General features: G+C 47.7%; 1 protein-coding gene across 2 annotated transcripts in view; it reads right to left on the bottom strand.

Annotated features, from left to right (window-relative positions):
- Positions 1-15,473, bottom strand: part of Zfp64 (ZFP64 zinc finger protein) — a 64,313-nt gene extending 48,840 nt beyond the window's left edge. For both annotated transcript variants that reach the window (XM_028769562.1, XM_028769561.1), the window contains exons 1-4: positions 15,006-15,473; positions 11,563-11,802; positions 2,445-2,606; positions 1,692-1,754 (exon numbers count right to left, since the gene is read on the bottom strand). In XM_028769562.1, the coding sequence (XP_028625395.1) occupies positions 1,692-1,754; positions 2,445-2,606; positions 11,563-11,802; positions 15,006-15,051 (511 nt within the window). In that variant the 5' untranslated portion in view covers positions 15,052-15,473. The remainder of the gene's footprint in view (positions 1-1,691; positions 1,755-2,444; positions 2,607-11,562; positions 11,803-15,005) is intronic.
- Positions 15,474-17,228: the final 1,755 nt, after the last annotated feature.

Below are 17,228 nucleotides of genomic sequence, written 5' to 3'. Positions count from 1 at the left end.
TCCTTCCTTCCTTCCTTCCTTCCTTCCTTCCTTCCTTCCTTCCTTCCGTGGCATTGGTTGAACCTCTCACAACAGTAATTAGCGAACACACATACCTCTGTTTATATTCTAATCTAGTTTTCCCAACTGTCATGGACGATGAGTGTAATTTACTTAATGGGCCCATACGGGGAGAGTGACTGCTTCGTTATGAAAGTTAGTATTTGAGAAATTAGAATAAATCCACGTGACCTGACAGGGTGAGGTCTAGTGGACAGGACTGGTGACCCCACTGCCACTCAGGGCCACAGCCATCGAAACATGAGGGGACCTGTCACCCCTCACTTCTGCACACTTCTCTTTTGAATTTACACCCCCGTGTCACGTGACCAGGCACCTCTCAGATGTGCTCTAAAGTTGCCCGGCAGCAAGACAAAACATCTGGAACCCATGACGACACACAAGCTGGTCTCTGTGCCTACAGGGCCTTGCATCTGTGCATTCAACCGGCTGCAGATCAAATGATATCTGAAGTATAAGCAATAACTTCACAGAGAAGAGCGCGCGGGTGCTCTCTGTGTGGGGTTGGCATTCTGGCAGGAAGGGTCAGCCGTCTGCAGAGCAGAGCGTCTGGGAGGGCGAATGTGGGAACTGTGCAGATGCGACTTCATCTCCTCTAAGGATGTGAACATCTTTAGTTCCTGGCGTCTTTGGGGAGAGGGGGTTCCCTGAAAGCAATCTCCTGAGGATCTAAAAAGGATATGAAGAAAATGAAAACACCTCAATCTTCATGTCCCCTTTCCTATGCATTGATGTGCCACTCTCCTTTAAAAGTTTGATTTCCTTAAAATGTGTGTGTGTGTATGTGTGTGTGTATGTGTGTGTGTGTGTGTACGCACACGCGCTCACACTTGGGCATGTGGGTCAAAAACTGCACATGGAGGTCGGAGAACAATGCTCCAAACTCAGTTCTTTCCTTCTACCATGTCCACCCCAGGACTTGAACTCAGGCTTGGTGCTCTGAGTTTGTCCGCTGAGCCATCTTTCTGGCCTTTTCTCCTGTTCTAGAATAAATCACATTCTGCTCCCCTTTTGATACTGCAAAGATTCCGAGCATCCTTTGCGTCACAGGAAAAGAGAGCAGATGCATGAACACTACTCTTCCTGACCCCGCCCCCCCATGAGGCAGGGTATGAAGAGTCAGAAGCAAGCCTAAGTTATACAGTGAGTTCTATGCTACACCGTGAGATCTTTTCTAAAATAAGCAATCAACAGCAACAACAAATCAAATAGAACCAACCAAATCAAAGCACGTATATCCTCTGTTTCGATCCTCAGCACTGAAAAAAAAATTCTTTTCTCTCTCTCCTAACGTGTTCTGCACACACAGACATTGACGTCTCCATCGTCTCCTGCATGGAAGCCATCTGTATCTGATGCTAATGAATTACGTAAGGCAGACCAGTTCTCACATGGCCGTGGCAGTTCCCCGCCCTCTGGCTAGCCCTTACTTACCCACTGCTGGGTTTTTATTACTTTAGATGTTTCTGCCCGAATCACACGTACAAACAGTATCTTTATTTACTCTGTAACCATGTTCCTTTGCTCTCTGTGAGGCTTGGGCCTTGTCACATGTCTGACATCTCTAGGTCCCCAGCTTCTCCCTGGCTGGGTATTCAGGGTACCCTAGCTAACGACCATCTGTTACTTACCAGTGTGGATCTTCAGGTGTCGCTCCATGTCCTTCATGCCATAGGCAGTCTTGAACTGGCAACCTGAAAAAGCCAAGGGAAATAAGTTCAGAGGGAACTGAGGTGGCAGAGACTTCCCTCACCATGCGGAGATGGCTAGCAACGCAGGAAAGACATGATGCCCTGTGCCTGACACGGGAAAGCATTGGTTTGGCATAACCTCAAAAAACACAGGGAGCCAGCAGAGGGACTCACGGACTCACACTTTACCACATGGCCCATAGGCTAGAAAGATGTTCTCGTAAAAGAATGAGACAGACAAATGCTTGACTCCCCTGTTTATGGGAGACTAAAGACTCAGGAGAACTGGGTCACTGGGGACTGGAGATGGTGTAGCAGTTAGAGCACTGGCTACTCTTCCAGAGAGCCCAGGTTCAGTTGTCAGCACCCACCCAGAGGCTCACATCCACCTGTAACTCTAATGCCAGGGCATCTGATGCCCTCTTCTGACCGGTGGGCACCAGACACATGTAAGGTGTAGACTATGAGCAGTCAAAGCATTCATAAACCTTAAGAAAAAAACAAAACAAGAAATTTCAAAGACGCCGGGCATGCTGGCTCTAATCCCAACACTTGGAAACTGAGGCAGGGCGATCATGAGTTCAGAGCCCACGGAAGCTATATAGTGAATTCCAGGTCTGCTTGATCTACACATTAAAACAAATCCTAAGAAGAACCCCCTTCTGCACATGCGATGCAGGGCGCCCCTTTTACCGGGATAGCAGCAGCCGAGTCTCTTCTGAGCTGAGGGCGCTGTGGGCTTTTTGGTTCGTGACTTGGCTGGGAGAGCAATCACGGTGGCTGTCTGGTTATCATTGCTTTCCGTGGGCAGGTACGTTTGGTAGCCATGTTCAAAGACGAACTCTGGAGCTGAAACTGAAGAGTACAGAGCTTATGAATTCCCACAGGACGACAGATATAATTCACTCCGGCTAATGAGGCACGGGAGCACGTCTGTGGGAAGAACTTCCTTCTTCATTCGAAAATCAAGTGCCTGAGCTGGAGTGTGTATGCATGCAGAGGCCAGAGGCCATTGCTAAGAGTTGGAGTGTGCTGGGGTCCAAACTCCTGCCCTCATGATTTAGCAGGAAGAACTCTTAAGTGCTGAGCCATCGCTGAAGCCCCGGCTTCAGATCTCTTGGCAGTAAAGTCCTTAAAACTGACCCCGTGTAGACATTGCTAACTGTGTAGGCGGATGCACAAAAGGCAGTATGGCACAGACATACTTGCAATTTGGAGGGAAAAGGAAACAAAAAAATATAAACACAAACAAGTCAAACCAAAACATCAAATAAGATGTCATTACAAAAAATAAGAAGTTGGCTGGGCAGTGGTGGCGCACACCTTTAATCCCAGCACTTGGGAGGCAGAGGCAGGTGGATTTCTGAGTTCGAAGCCAGCCTGGTCTACAGAGTGAGTTCCAGGACAGCCAGGGCTACACAGAGAAACCCTGTCTCAAAAAAACAAACAAACAAAAAAAAACAAAAAAACAAAACAAAACAAAAAAAGTAGTCTTGAATTTTTTTTGTATATATATATATGTGTGTGTGTGTGTGTGTATATACATAAAATTATATAGTATAGATTTAACATTTATATAGTATGTATAAATACATCAATATATATTATAGAATATATTATACATGTTACATGTATTATATAATATATAATTATATAGTTATTATGTATAATATAATATATGCTATTTAATACACATGCGTGTATATATATATTTGTGCTCACTTTGTGAACTATGTTCTTAGTGTAGGGCTTGCAAAGGTCTCCTTTACTAAGATAGTGCTTGCCCATGGGAGGCCTAGTTCCAAATGAGAGTCAATGCAGACTATGTTCATCAGGACCAGGCAAGGTGGACCCGTGATGGTCCTGAGAGCCATCATTGCCTGCTCCGAGCCTCGGACCTCAAGCATGCAGCAGCCGTCCTCCCTGTTTTTGTTTTTTTTAAATGAACCCAGACCTGCAATCCCTACTTAGCTCTGCCAAAGAAATCTGTACTGTAGGTCATTCCCCTCCAAAACCACAGACCCAGCTACACAAGACACACAGTAGATAAATTCCGACTGAGAAGAGTTCAGCAAAATACTTCACCCCAGAAACCACGGGGGTCATTGAAAAGGAAGCCTAAGAAACTGTCACAGTAAAGAGAAATCTAAGTAGAGGCCACAACCCAGCAGTGTGGTGTCCTGAACCCTTGTTGTTAAAGAAGATTTATTTATATTCTATGCATATGAGTGTTTTGCCTGGCTGTGTGTCTGTCTGGGTGTCATGTGTCTGTCCGGTACTCTTGTGTATCATAAGAAGGCATTGGATACCCTGGGATGGGAATTGCAGATAGCTGTGAACCACCATATGTGTGCTGGGACTTGAACTCTTGTCCTCTGTAAGGGCAGCAAGGGCTCTTAACCACCGAGCCATCTCTCTAGCTTTTTACGCATTGATTTTAACATGTGGTTTCCTCCTCCTCCTCCTCTTCTTCCTCCTTCTCCTCTGGAGGGTTTTCTTGAAGGGCAGCCGCCCTGGTTCGATTTTTGTCTTTAAATCACATCATCGTTCCCACCCTCACCTCCAGTGCCCACAGCATCCTGTTCTGGGTTCGTCATGGAGATAGACCAATTACCCATACGGAGCCCATGTGAACCCCTTTAAAAATGATCCCAAGAGGGGTTGGAGAGGTGGCTCCGTGATTAAGAGCACCAGGGCTGTTCTTGCCGAGGACCTGCATTTGGTTTGCATCAGTCACGAGGCAGCTCACCACCATGCGTAACTCCAGAGGTATGCACATAGCATAAACTCACACAGGCACACATACATACACATAGACAAATGAAAAACAAGTGAAGACCGTGCACGCCGGAATCACCTACCACCATGCACCTGTACAGAGAATATCCTGTGTGTCGTATGGATGCATCACCTGCTCATTAAACAGCCTGTAGCCTATGGCTTAGGAGGGAAAGAGAGGCAAGACATCTGGGAGGAGAAAGAATTGTGGGAGAGAGAAGGCGGGAGGGTTACTGAAAAGGTGACAAGAGGGACTCATGGTACCTGAGCACAGGTAACCGGCCAGCAGCAGAATGTAGGTAAAGTAACTGGGTTATTTTGGTTATGATCTATTCAGAATAGAGCCTAGCTATATGGCCAAGGTACCTGTAAATATATTTTGAGTCTGAGTTTTATTTCTGGGAGCACAGGGCTGGGAGGAAGAACCAGGCTTAATGGCAGCATGCATCTCTTCAGACTCTTCCTCCTCTATCACATTTCTTACACACACTCTGATCTCTAGCTTGCCCAGGTGTGCCCACCTGCACCTTTCTGCATCCTCAGGACTGTCACTGATTCATGTCAGATGACACTTGACTTCTGACAGCTTTCGACAAGTGAGCAAACCCAGCCTCCACTATTCTCAAAGGAAAATGTCCTGAGATGCCTGACTGCTTAAAATCAGCTGTCCAGTTCTGACCACCAGTGTTCCCTCTTCAAGACCAGTCTCTGGGCAGTTCACCGGCCTGCGTGCTCCTGCTCATGGGCGTATGTTCAGGGCCTGGTCCCAGCTGGAAGCAGAGGAGCCCTCAGGACTCATGACCATGGCAGGTTCTCAGCCTGAATCCAAGACCTACTGAATCCAGACATCTGCAGGTGTCTCCATGGATCTGTGTTCTAAAAAGCATTCTAAATGACCCCTGCTGGGTATGACAGCCACTGCTTGGATCAGCCTGTCTGGGTATACAGCATGACTTCTGCATCAGCTCCTGCCTCCAGGTTACTGTCCTGACTTCCTTCTATGATGAACAGTGATGTGGAAGTGTAAGCCAAATCAATCTTTTCCTCCCTAAATTGTTCTGGTCATGGTGTTCTGTGAGGACAGAATCAGTAACCCTAAGATAAGTTGGTAGTACGATAATGCAGTATTGCTGTGACAGACCTGACATGCTTTTGGAAGGACTCTGGAACTTTGGCCTAGGAAAGCCATTAGTGTGGAGAGCTCAGTGAGAGGTTCTGTAGGAGCTTGGAGGATAAGGATGTTCAGAGCAGTGCAGAAGATGGAGGCCTGGCTCAAGAAGTCTCAGAGGGAAGCAAAGACTCTAACTGGCCATTTGTGTGAAGAGTCTGTGGTTCTGGTTAGCTGGGACTAAAGAAATCAGCTGTGAGTACACTGTCACTGTTTTCAGACACACCAGAAGAGGGCATCGGATCTCATTACAGATGGTTGTGAGCCACCACGTGGATGCTAGGAATTGAGCTTAGGACCTCTGAAAGAGCAGTCAGTGCTCTGAACTGCTGATCCATCTCTCCAGCCCAAGAATCAGCAGTGATCAACAAGAGAACAGAACCACTAAAGTGAAACCTTTGTTTTGCTGGGACGGTGAGCTGAGAAGTTAGCGGTGATTAACAAGACGCCAGCATCATTAAGGTAAAATTGCCCGGAATGTGTTTCTTGAAAGTCAGCACACAGAAGCTGTGCTCCACACATGGCCAAGGTTGTACTTTACGATGGCAGCTGGACTTGGTAGTGTAAGAATCACCAGATGGTTCTTGTTTTGAAGGTATAAAGGGCTCATGGAGAGCAGCTGAGGCTTGGCACTGTCTGACAGGGCTGGAATCCCTGAAGAGACTCCAGGAGAGATTACTGGCGAAAGTGCAGCTCAGTCGAAGCAAGGGGCCAGCAGTTTTGGAGATGCTATTGCCATGGGATGACCACTAAGGCCAGCAGCAGCAGTGGAGTGGAGCCAGTCGGAGTCTGGAAGGCAAGCTGTGTGTGCTGCAGAGGGCGGAGCTGGAGAAGCATCCGAAACCCCTCAGAGGAGTCAGATCGTGAGTGAGTCCCAGATTATTGAACGCCGAGTAATTGGCACTGTTGGAGTTTGGTTTTGCTTTGTTCAGATTGTGACTATGTACCGATTTTTCACTCTTAAAGAATTCAACTTAATTTTGATTTTAACAGGAGCCCACAGCTGACAGATGTGACCTTTTAAGAGTGATTTGGGATTTTTAAAGAAACTGGTGATTTTAAAGAGACTGGACTGAACATTTATTGTGTTTGAATTCATAAGGACTTTTAATGTTGTTTATGCTTTATATTGTGATGTTAATGTTAGCATGTCATCTTGGGGATAAATGGTAAATGGAAGGTTCTAACTGAAAGGCGATAAGCTTGTCGAGTTGACAATGGGTCGGTTGTACTGGCAAGTTTTATGTCAACTCGACACAGGCTGGAGTCATCAGAGGAAGGAGTGACAACTGAGAAGGTGCTTCCATAGGACTAGGTGTAGGCAAGGCTGTTGGGCATTTTCCTAATTACTGAATGATGTGAGAGGGCCTAGCTTATCCCAGGTTCTATACCAGTGGTTCTCAACCTTCCTAATGTGTGACCCTTTAATTAATACACTTCCCCATGTTGTGGTGACCCCCAACCATAAAATTATTTTCATTGCTACTTCATAACTGTAATTTTGCTAGTTCTGTGATATAGATACATGCTTTCCGGTGGTCTTACGTGATCCCTATAAAGGCAGTTCAATCCCCCAAAGGGGTCGAGACCCACAGGTTGAGAATCACTGTTCTAAGTGAAAGCGGGTTGAGCAAGCCACGAGGAGCAAGCCAGTCAGCAGCACTCCTCCATGGCCTCTGCATCAGCTCCTGCCTCCAGGTTCCTGCCCTGTGTGAGTTCCTGTCCTGACTTCCTTTGATGATGGACACCAATGTGGAAGTGTAAGCAGAATAAACCCAACCTGCCAGAGATGTGGGTCCCCTGAGAACTTAGCACACCGATGTTGGAGTCCCTGCCCCAGAAATCCTGATTCCTTCTGAGGTGCTGCCTGGGTGCTGGTGTCTAATAAGTTCCCCAAGGACCCTGATCTACAGATGGGACTCGGAACTGACAGCTAACAGAACAGCTAAGCCCAAACTGGTGGTGGGGTCAGTGTGGAGTCCAGAGATTGTGGGCAAGACTACCTATTTCGTTATTTGAAGAGGGGCAGCTAAGTCTCTTAGACACTTGAGGTTAGCACATGTTAGACTCTACACCTTGAACAATGCCCCCAACAGACATTCCTGCCCTCTAGTGGACTATTACAGAATTCCTGTGGCAGCCCAGGCATGAAGAAGTCTGGCTGTGGCCAGAGCCATCAGACTGCGGTGGGATATAAGAGTTGGAGTCTGTCTCTAGGGCTTATGTTGTTGTCTGCACCATTCCTGAACTGGGTACCAAGAAGATCCCAGGGCTGGCTGCTGTGCAAACCCACAGGGCAGCTGCAGGCTCAGAGGAGGTGAAGGGGAGTCTGCTATTTGGTTGTGGGGTCAGCTTCGCATGGAGGAGACATTTAAGCTGTTTGGATTCAAGAAGTAACAAATTCTCCCATCTGAGGTCACTGTCACTGTTGACGCTGAGTGTGCAGAGTCTAAGACTCTTGGAGCAGACATGGGTGGACCTGGACTCAGCTTCTCCAGTGACCATTTCACCTGGGGAAATGACCTGGCCTTAGAGGGTGTGTGTGTGTGTGTGTGTGTGTGTGTGTGTGTAAAATGCTTTTTGAGAAAATGCCTCCAAGCTAAGCCCAGATATAAGCATAAGAATGAAATGAGTTCCAGGCAGAGGAACACCTCCTGCCAGGACTCTAGGGTGCTAAGAAATGGGGCTCACTGGAGAAACCGCAAGGAGTTCACTGTGCTGCACATGTGGAGGGCATGCTGGTGCTAGGGAAGCCAGAGCCTGTGTGTAGACTGTCACTTGTCAACAGGTGACATCAGCCAGGCAAAGCTGGGAAAGGCATTTACAGCGGAGGGAGCAGATAAACAAAACGCACAGACTTGCAAAGGCCTCCGGCCATATGCCGCTCAGAGCCTCCACGTGGCTGAGTCCCCCACAACTCTTACTGGGGCTTTGTGTTTTGAAGTCAGGAGGTCAAAATCTCTTCAGGGAGATGCCCTTGAGGAAAAGGGACCAAACACTCGGTTCAGGGCATCCATGGATCCGTGGGATCTTCCTGGACATGCTTCTTCCCACAGGTAGTTTGTCCTTATCTAGCTGAGATACAAACAGGTCACAGCAGGTCTCAGAAGGCCACTTCCAAAGTGACTTCCTGTCTCTCCATTTTCTTGATTACTTCCTTGAAGATTTATTTTCCTGTACTAAAAACTATCTGGACACAAATGTTGGGAGCATTAAAAATACTTGTGAAATTCTGCTACTGCCCCAAACTGTCTTATGTGCACGTGTGTGGGCCCAAGTGTCGGATGTGCGCCAGGTTGGTGCATGTGTGTGTGTGAGCTTAAGTGTGCGCCATGTTCTCGAAACGCCTTTGAAAAGCCAGAGGGAGGGCACTGGAAACTGAACTCAGGTCCTCTGCAAGAGCAGCCAGTGCTTTTAGCCACCAAGCCTCCTCTCCTGCCTTCATGCCCCAAGTTTTAAACGGCACACGAATAGTTTATAAAGTGGAAGCTGGCTGTTCCTCAGCATCAGTGGATCTAGCTGGCAAATGTTCTCTGAGAGGAAGCTAGAAGAAGCCTGTAGACTCGGTCAGGCGTATTGATGTATTTTGTTGAGCCAGTGAACTCTCAAAAACTGAGAAAGAACATCTGGGCTGTTGAGGTGGTTCAGCTGGTAAAGATGCTTGCGGTCAAGCCTGACGACCTGAGTTCGATCCCCAAGACTCACACAGTGGAGAGAACCAACTCTAAGGTTGTCCTCTTGTGTCTGCATGTGTGATATGGCATGAATGTTGGGGCACACACTGGCAGACCCACAGAACAGCCGCTTTGTACATGATTTTTCCACGTTACCACAGTCCGTGCTATGCCCTCAGAATCCTCGATAGACACTCATTGATTTTGCTTTCTGTCCTGGAAGCTTTTATTAACACTCTTCCACGCACACACTTCCTACCATCCACACAGACCTGGTCCTCTTTCTGAGGCTCAGGTATTGTAGACATGTCTGACATAGTTTGCCCATCTCTCTCCTGATGGTTACATATAATGCCTTGACTTTTTATACAGTATAAACCGTAATGAACAGCTTTCATCTGCTGTCGAGTTTTGCAGGATACTTAGAAACAGATCCATTAAAGGCATTTAAGTGTACTTTATTAATTCTATGACATTTATTTATCTGCGTGTGTACCCATGTGCACACACACATGATAGCGCATGTATGTGGAGGTCGGAAGCCAACCTTGGGACTGGTTCTACCTTTTGCCAAGCTCAAACTTAAGTCCTCAGGCACCTTTGCCCTCTGAGCCATCTCTTCTGCCTAGTATTCCAGGAAGTTTTAAAAACTGAGATTTAAAATTGAAGAATTAAAATTTAAAAGATATCACAAAATGGTCCAGGGCACAGAAGTTTTCGTATACAGAACATATATGCCTAGTTGTAATCAGCCTTGCTCTCATCCTGGGGGGCCATTACCCCCATGTGCTCAGCATACCCTTGTGTGTCATCTGCTGTCTTCTACTGACTCTTCCACTTGCTTCTCTCCTGCTACTCTTGTTGGTTTTTTGATACTTTTTATATAGGAAGGATGGTTACATTCGTGAGTTGCAAACTTTTTCTTAACATGCTCATCTTTAGACTGTTGTTCTGGAAAGAAAGTAAGCTCGATGACGGTCACATTTATGATTCTCTTCCTCTGGGCAGGGTAGTCCAGTCAAGAAAGATTGTACCATCTAATTCCTACAGTACCTACCATATTGGAGATATGCTCCTTACATTTTTTAAAGCTGCTGTCTGTTCATTTTATGCAGATAAGTGTGTGTGGGTGTGTGTATCTGTCACTGTGTGGATAACATGCACTCTAGAACATAAAAGAGTTACTCTATCTTTATTTATGTATACCTGTGTGCCAACATGTGTGTGTGCACACCTGTGTGCAGATGCCCTCAAAGGCTGGGGGAGGGGAAGGGAACCCCAGGAGCTGGTGTTACAGGCATTTGTAAGTAGCCCATAGTGGGTGCTCTGTAAGAGCATCCTAACCACTGAGGGATCTTTCCAGCTTCAGACCCCAAACTCTTTATGGCTTCATTCTGTAGATTTTTTTTCTTAATTTCCCCCCAGGCTGGCCCTGAACTCACTACGTAGCTAGAGATGACCTTGAACTCCTGATCCCCCTGCCTCCACCTCTGAATGCTGGGATTACATGCCTATCCCTACCCCAACCCTGACTGTCTATATTCAACTTTTTGAAGCCTCTATAATTTATGTTGACAAACTACATGGAGAGAGGGGCGTGTGTAAGGAGAGGAGACAGATGTTCACGTACTGATTTAAAAATCAAGACCAGATAAAACCTGAAATTCACATGATGTTTTTGTTTGGTCACACACCGATGCTAACACAGGGCTCACCTGCACACCCCACCCCAAACATCTTTGAGGACCTGGTTCTCAGCATTCAGAGGTTTGGCTTAGAAACCCGGTTTCTGTCTTGCTTAAACATGTGACATTTCTCACTACTCATACAATCTGAACTAGCAGCTTCCAGAACTGCTCCGGCAGCTGTTTCCCAGAGGTGCTGGTTAAAAAGAATGAATCCTAGCCACCAGGAGGCAGAGGCAGACAGAGCTCTGAGCTCAAGGCCAGCCTGGTCTACAGAAAGAGAGTTCTAGGATAGCCAGGGCTATATGTTTTTGTTTGGTCACACACCGATGCAAACACAGGGCTCACGTGCACACCCCACCCCAGAAACACTGTCTCAACATCCTCAATAATAATGAATCAGCGATGGAGAGGACCTGAGCAGGCCTTCCTAATGGGCCCTGAAGAGGTGGGGGATATAGCCAGCCTCATCTGTCCATCCTTCCCCATCCCGGTCCCTGCTGTACCTGTGATAGTCTGAGTCTCTGAACTGATGGTCGTTGTGGTGGTCTGGGACTGAGTGGCAGGCACTGTCTCCTCTGACACAAACTGGACCGTGCTGGGGGCTGTCACAGGTGTGGTGGTCAGCTGGCAGCCACTCTGCTTGTGGGCTACAAAGGCATCCAGGTTGCTGAACTGCTGCTTACAGAGGCCACAGATGTGGATGTCCGGTGTCAGCTCTACCAGCACTGTGGTGCCTCCTGGGACTTCATGGGACAAAGGAAAAGTAACAGATTAATTCCAAGCAGACCGGCTTCATGGCAGGAAGCATTCATGGCTAATGGATGGTCTATATTGCTTCTTCTTGCATACCTACTCCAAATTCCATCCTAGTAGCTGTGTCCCGAGAGTCATGTCCTGTGAGGCACTACTGTTCCTCGGGACTGCTCCTGAGGGCTTGGGGTTTGTTTTACAGGAAAATTCTTTGGGGCTGGGGAGACAGTCCACAAACTGCTTGCCTTACAAGATGAGGCCCTCAGTTCGATCTTTAGAACCCGTCCATGTAAAAAGCTGGGTGTGAGGAGTGTTTGTAATCTCAGCATAGGGGAAGAGGAGGAGGAGGAAGAAGAAGAGGAAGAAGAGAAAGAAAAGGAGGATGAAGAGGCAGGAGGGTCCCAGGGCTTGCTGGCCAGGTGGCCTAGCCTACTCAGCAAGCCCCAGGCCAGGGAGAGAGCCTGTCTCAAAACACAAGGTGGATGGAGACTGAAGAACAACCCAGAGGTGTCCTTTGGCCCCCATGCGCATGTGTACAAGGATGCACACACTGGCATGTCCACATTCCCAAAATCAGTAGAGAAGACAGGGCTTTTGAAGTACAGGGTGCCCAGTCCCTCCCAGGCCCCGAGGCTGTCTCCTACCCCAACAGAAAGGTCATGATGAAAACTACCTCCATTCCAACCACATTTCCAAGTGCCCCATCATCACCTTGAGACCCACCAGGCACAACGGTGGTCCATGGTGTGAACTCCTTCAGCACACACACAACATAGGGAGCAAATGTGGACGCAGATACAACACCGGTGCTTCTGCAGACATTTTATAACTAGGAGGAAAATTCCAGAATCCCTGATTCTTGTTCTCACTTCCCTGGTCCCTGAATGAAACCCTGGAATCAATCAGTTAGAAGAGTATACTTCAGGTTTCTGATACTTGTAGAATAAATTCATCCTTACCTGACAGGGGCACCATTTTTCTACAGCCGTGAAAGAACATTGCTCAATACAGCACTGAGACTGTCAAAGCATCTAATACAATATCTGGTTCTATACTAGAAAGTAATATAGCTTCAGATGCAGCTTAGTTGGTAGAGTACTGGCTTTGCATACCCAAGGCCCTGAATTTGATGCCCAGAACCTTCTAAACATGGGCTAGTAGAGGCACACAGGCCAGTAATGCAGTCCTAGTCACTCCAGAGGTGGAGGCTGAAAGACTGGGTCTTAAGAGCCCTCTTGGGCCTCGGCCAGTTCAAAGCACCTAGTCCCTTGTCTCAGAACAACAGCAAAAGAAAGTACTGTATAATGTACTGTAAAAAAAAGTTTGTTAAATAGATATCAATTTATTAGTGGGTCTCAACATGAGAAATTTAATTTTTATTCTTAAAACTTTCTTTTGTGGAGTTGTAGGGAAGGCTCAGTAGATAAGAGTATGTACTGCTCTTGTCAAGGATTTGAGTTCAGGTCCCTGAACGCACAGCACACTAGGCGGCTGACAACCAAGCCCCCCAACTCCAGCTCCAGGGGATCTGATGCCCTCTTCTGGCCTCCATGAGCACTCGTAACCACAAACATATACCCATTTCTATCTACAAGTAATTAAAAAATAAAAACTTAAATTTTCTCTTGTATAATAAAACTCACCAAAAAAGTCTGGAAGAAACAGTAAGAACTGCCAGAAAAAAAAAAACCCTCATTATAATATTTCCATTGTATCCTTCATGGACATTGCAAAACCTCTTTCTACTATTTCTGCTTAAAATTGTGAAGCTAATCTTTCCCCTACATAGTACTACGTAAGCATGTGTGACACCATGTCACTCCGTGATATCCACACATTGTATAGTAACGTCTGTAACCAGTGAAATGAAATACTACAAAACCACATTCATGTAACATGATGGACGTACAACGATTTTCTGCAAATCATAAGCTGTTTCGACTCTCTCCTCCAGGATTAAGACAAGGCATCTGTGTGTTGTGGTGTCCTGTGGTAGACGTCCCAAGGACAGTGATGCTGGGGGCGACATTTTGTAAGTCACCTTGCTAAGGGATTTAGAAATGAACAGACGGCAGGAACAAGGCCCTCCTCCTCTGGACTGCCCTAGGGCTAGGGAATCACTGAGGAAAGAAGCCATATTTGCATAGGTGTCTTCACGGTAGTGAGGGACTGGGGTCCAGGGTGAAGGAGCTTCAATACTATGTTATGCTCTGGTATTCACGAAAGGAACAAGTCACAATGGGGACTTTTCTTAGCACCCTGAAACTGTCGCTATCAACAGGCCCGTTACCCCTGGGTTTCCCATCTGCCAAAAAAGGGCGAGACAAATCTTCCTTGGGATCATTTTAGATGAAATTATCTGATGTGGAGGCTGATTTTCCATTCCGGAGTAAGTCATCTGCTGGGGTCATCCCTCTTTAAAACACAACCTTAGGTCCACAGCACTGGAAGACACTGAGACGCATGGGGTGGAGACTGGGGTTCAGAGTTCAGAGGAAACCCAGGCAAGTTTGGGGAGCCAATGGCTATATAATATCTGCAGTTAGCAAACTGACTTGGGTGTTTTCGAACCTTGTCCACGGCTTTTCAAACTTCTGGGGCTCCAGGTAGCAGGAGAAGACCTGAGATTCAGGGCCCCACCCTAGAAGACCTGCAGGGAATGGACCCAACAGCCACCGGCCGCTTCACGGTTCAGTCCGTGGCCCATACTTTGGGGAATAAAGGTACATGGAGATACTAATAGCTTATATGATGTCAGGAAAATAACTGAATTTCAAACTCAGTGCAAGCCACCCTGGCCAGGTCTTTCACATCCACATCATCCCCTACACTGAATGCAGAGATGGCTTTGCAAACCTGCCCACAAGCCCTTCAAGGGATGCTCCAACCTCAGCCACTGAGGCATAAGTTTCCATACCAGTCGGCTTGGGTCACCCCACTTTTTCTTTTTCTCCTCTGCGCCCCAAACTCCACCCGGCGGTCCGGGGAGGTGGTGACAGTCTGCACCGCGTGGCTTCCCCGGGCCGTGCCTTCCCGGGGGTACTGCAGGAGTTCGGGGCGGTTCCCTGCCTGGCACACCAACCGGGGGCGGGAGTGCAAGGTGCGCCGTCACCCCGATTCGATCCCAAGAGCCCCGGGGCTCCGGGCCTGGTGGCTGGTCCGGGCCAGGCCCCATTTGCGTCTACCCAGCACTTACTTTGCACTGATCCAGAGAAGCTGTCTGTCTCTCCACTGGCGTTCATGGCCCCAGACCTTGGGGCGCTGCTCCCGGAGCCCCACAGCTCGCTTTACCTGATGCAAAGACTTTTCCCTTGCATTTTTCCCCCGCACCAGCCAGTCTTCTAACTCTACGAGGCGGGGACGGATGTACAGCCAGCACCACTTCCGCTGCCTAGAGGGCGCTGCCCCCATGCACCCAGCCGGGCTCCTAGGCTGTGTTCTCCCGGGGAACCGGGAAGGTTCCTGGGCACCAAGGCCAGAGCTCCTCGATCCCTTCATCCTATCCCAAGCATGCCAGGGACTCTGTGGTCTCCTTGAGCCTTTGTATCTTGCTTTCCACAGGGAAACCCTCATTCCTCTGCAGACGCCAAGGTGATGTGCTGCTGGCCTGCTAGAGTGGAGCCCCAATATGGGGTGATCCCCTAGGGCTGATCCAGCGGCGCAAAACCGGGGCGGGGCTTCTGCCCTGCTGCCGGGTTGAGCGGGTGAGATCGCTCAGCGGGAGTAGGGCACACGTCACCAATCCTGATTCTCTGCCAGCTCACTTGGTGGAAACAGACTCAAGCATCCGCGTATAGAATAAATAAGTAATTTAAAAAAGAGATTAGTGAAGGAATCGATGGGAGAAGTCATTGGGGCCCTGCTTCTTGGGGCTTCGAATTTCATCCAGCATTGAGGGGTCGTTAGAATTGGTTGGCGATGGTGAACCTGGGAAGAAGGCTCATTGGTTAAGAGTATGTGTTGCTCTTACAGAGGATGAGTTCTGGTCCCAGGACCCACATTCGGAGGCTCACAATTATTTGCAACTCTTCCAGAAGATCCTGCATTCAAGAACTGACCTTAGCCCTCATCTTGAGTTTACCTAGGTTCCAATGTCCCTTCTTATTTCCTGTTATGATCTAAGACACTGTCGGAAGCCACAAAGTCACTCCACCGGTCAGATATCACTCTAAGAGGTTTACTGGGGAGGGGAATGGAGTGATTGCCTCTGGGAAGGGTGGAGGTGAGCAAGGGTGGAGGCAAAAAACAGGCGGGAAGAAAGACCGCCTTTTGGGGGATATAGCGCATGCGCAGAAAGGGACTATAGTTCAACTTGGCGCCTACTGATGACGTTAACTTGCTGTCTCAGGGTCCTTGGGGCAGGTGATGGAAGACATCTGTTTACCAACATTCTAATCTTTTGTTCAATATAAAAGAGGAGGAACTAGAAAGAGCTGATGTTGAGGCCGGAGAGGTCTTTGAACTATTTTCTGCTGTCCGGGGTTCTTATCGGCAGGGTATGCTAGGTAGCCGTGAGCCTCAGGCTTTGTGGCTAGCGGTTGGTAGTCCTGTAACAGCAAATTAGTTGTTTGATTAGAGACTTTTTTTTTTAAATTTGTCGTTGGAGAAATGCCAGAGGAGAAGTGGATAAAAGAGGGTACAATTCGTAAAAGCAGAAAGATGAGGAGAGGTGTCAGGAAGGGTCAAAAAGCCCAGTGTTTAGAGGCATTGAGTTGTCCTTACGTTTTTTCAGAGGTCTGTTTGAAGTTGTTGAATTTTGTTTTTACTATATCTGGTTGATTAACATAGAAGCAGCATCCCAAGGCAAAAACCACCTTTTCCAGCTGTCTAAAGAGCTAGTCTTCATCAGTAGCAGTTTTGGGTTACCACCGCAGTCAGGGAGTCAATTTCCCCTTGAAGAGTGAGTATGGGTTGGGCCACCTATTGGAGGTCCTGGATCATCTGGGAGAAAACTGACGATACATAACCAGAGAAGTGGCCAGTGCCTCCTTCGCAGTGACGACACCCGCAGTTAATGTCTGAGACAGCTAGAAGAGACAAGATTTGAACTGCCCTTTTATGTCCGGCAGCTATTGAGTCCGCAACCGCAACTGGTAAGGGATCTTCTCCATGTATCACCCCCAACTTGGGGAAGAGAAATATTAGATGCAAACTCCTGACCAACTAGGAGGGTAGACCTGAGTACCACAAAGAAGAATCGGGGTAATATGAACGGGAGGCCGCTGGGACTGAGATGAGGTATTAAGGTTATGGTTTTGTCGCAGTCTAGGGAACGTGCCCCAGATGCCTTAAGACAGTTTGTCATTGCCAAAGAGGTTGATAATGAAAAAAGGAAGTCGGGGTGACGCCAGGCTCAGCGTTGTAGTTGGTGAATGGGGAGGGAGGATTATTTGACAGGGTCACCAAAGAAGCTATAAGA

The sequence above is a fragment of the Grammomys surdaster genome, unplaced genomic scaffold (assembly GCF_004785775.1).
Source record: "Grammomys surdaster isolate TR1022 unplaced genomic scaffold, NIH_TR_1.0 193, whole genome shotgun sequence".
NCBI lineage: Eukaryota > Metazoa > Chordata > Mammalia > Rodentia > Muridae > Grammomys > Grammomys surdaster.
This window is presented reverse-complemented; position numbering and strand designations above follow the sequence as displayed.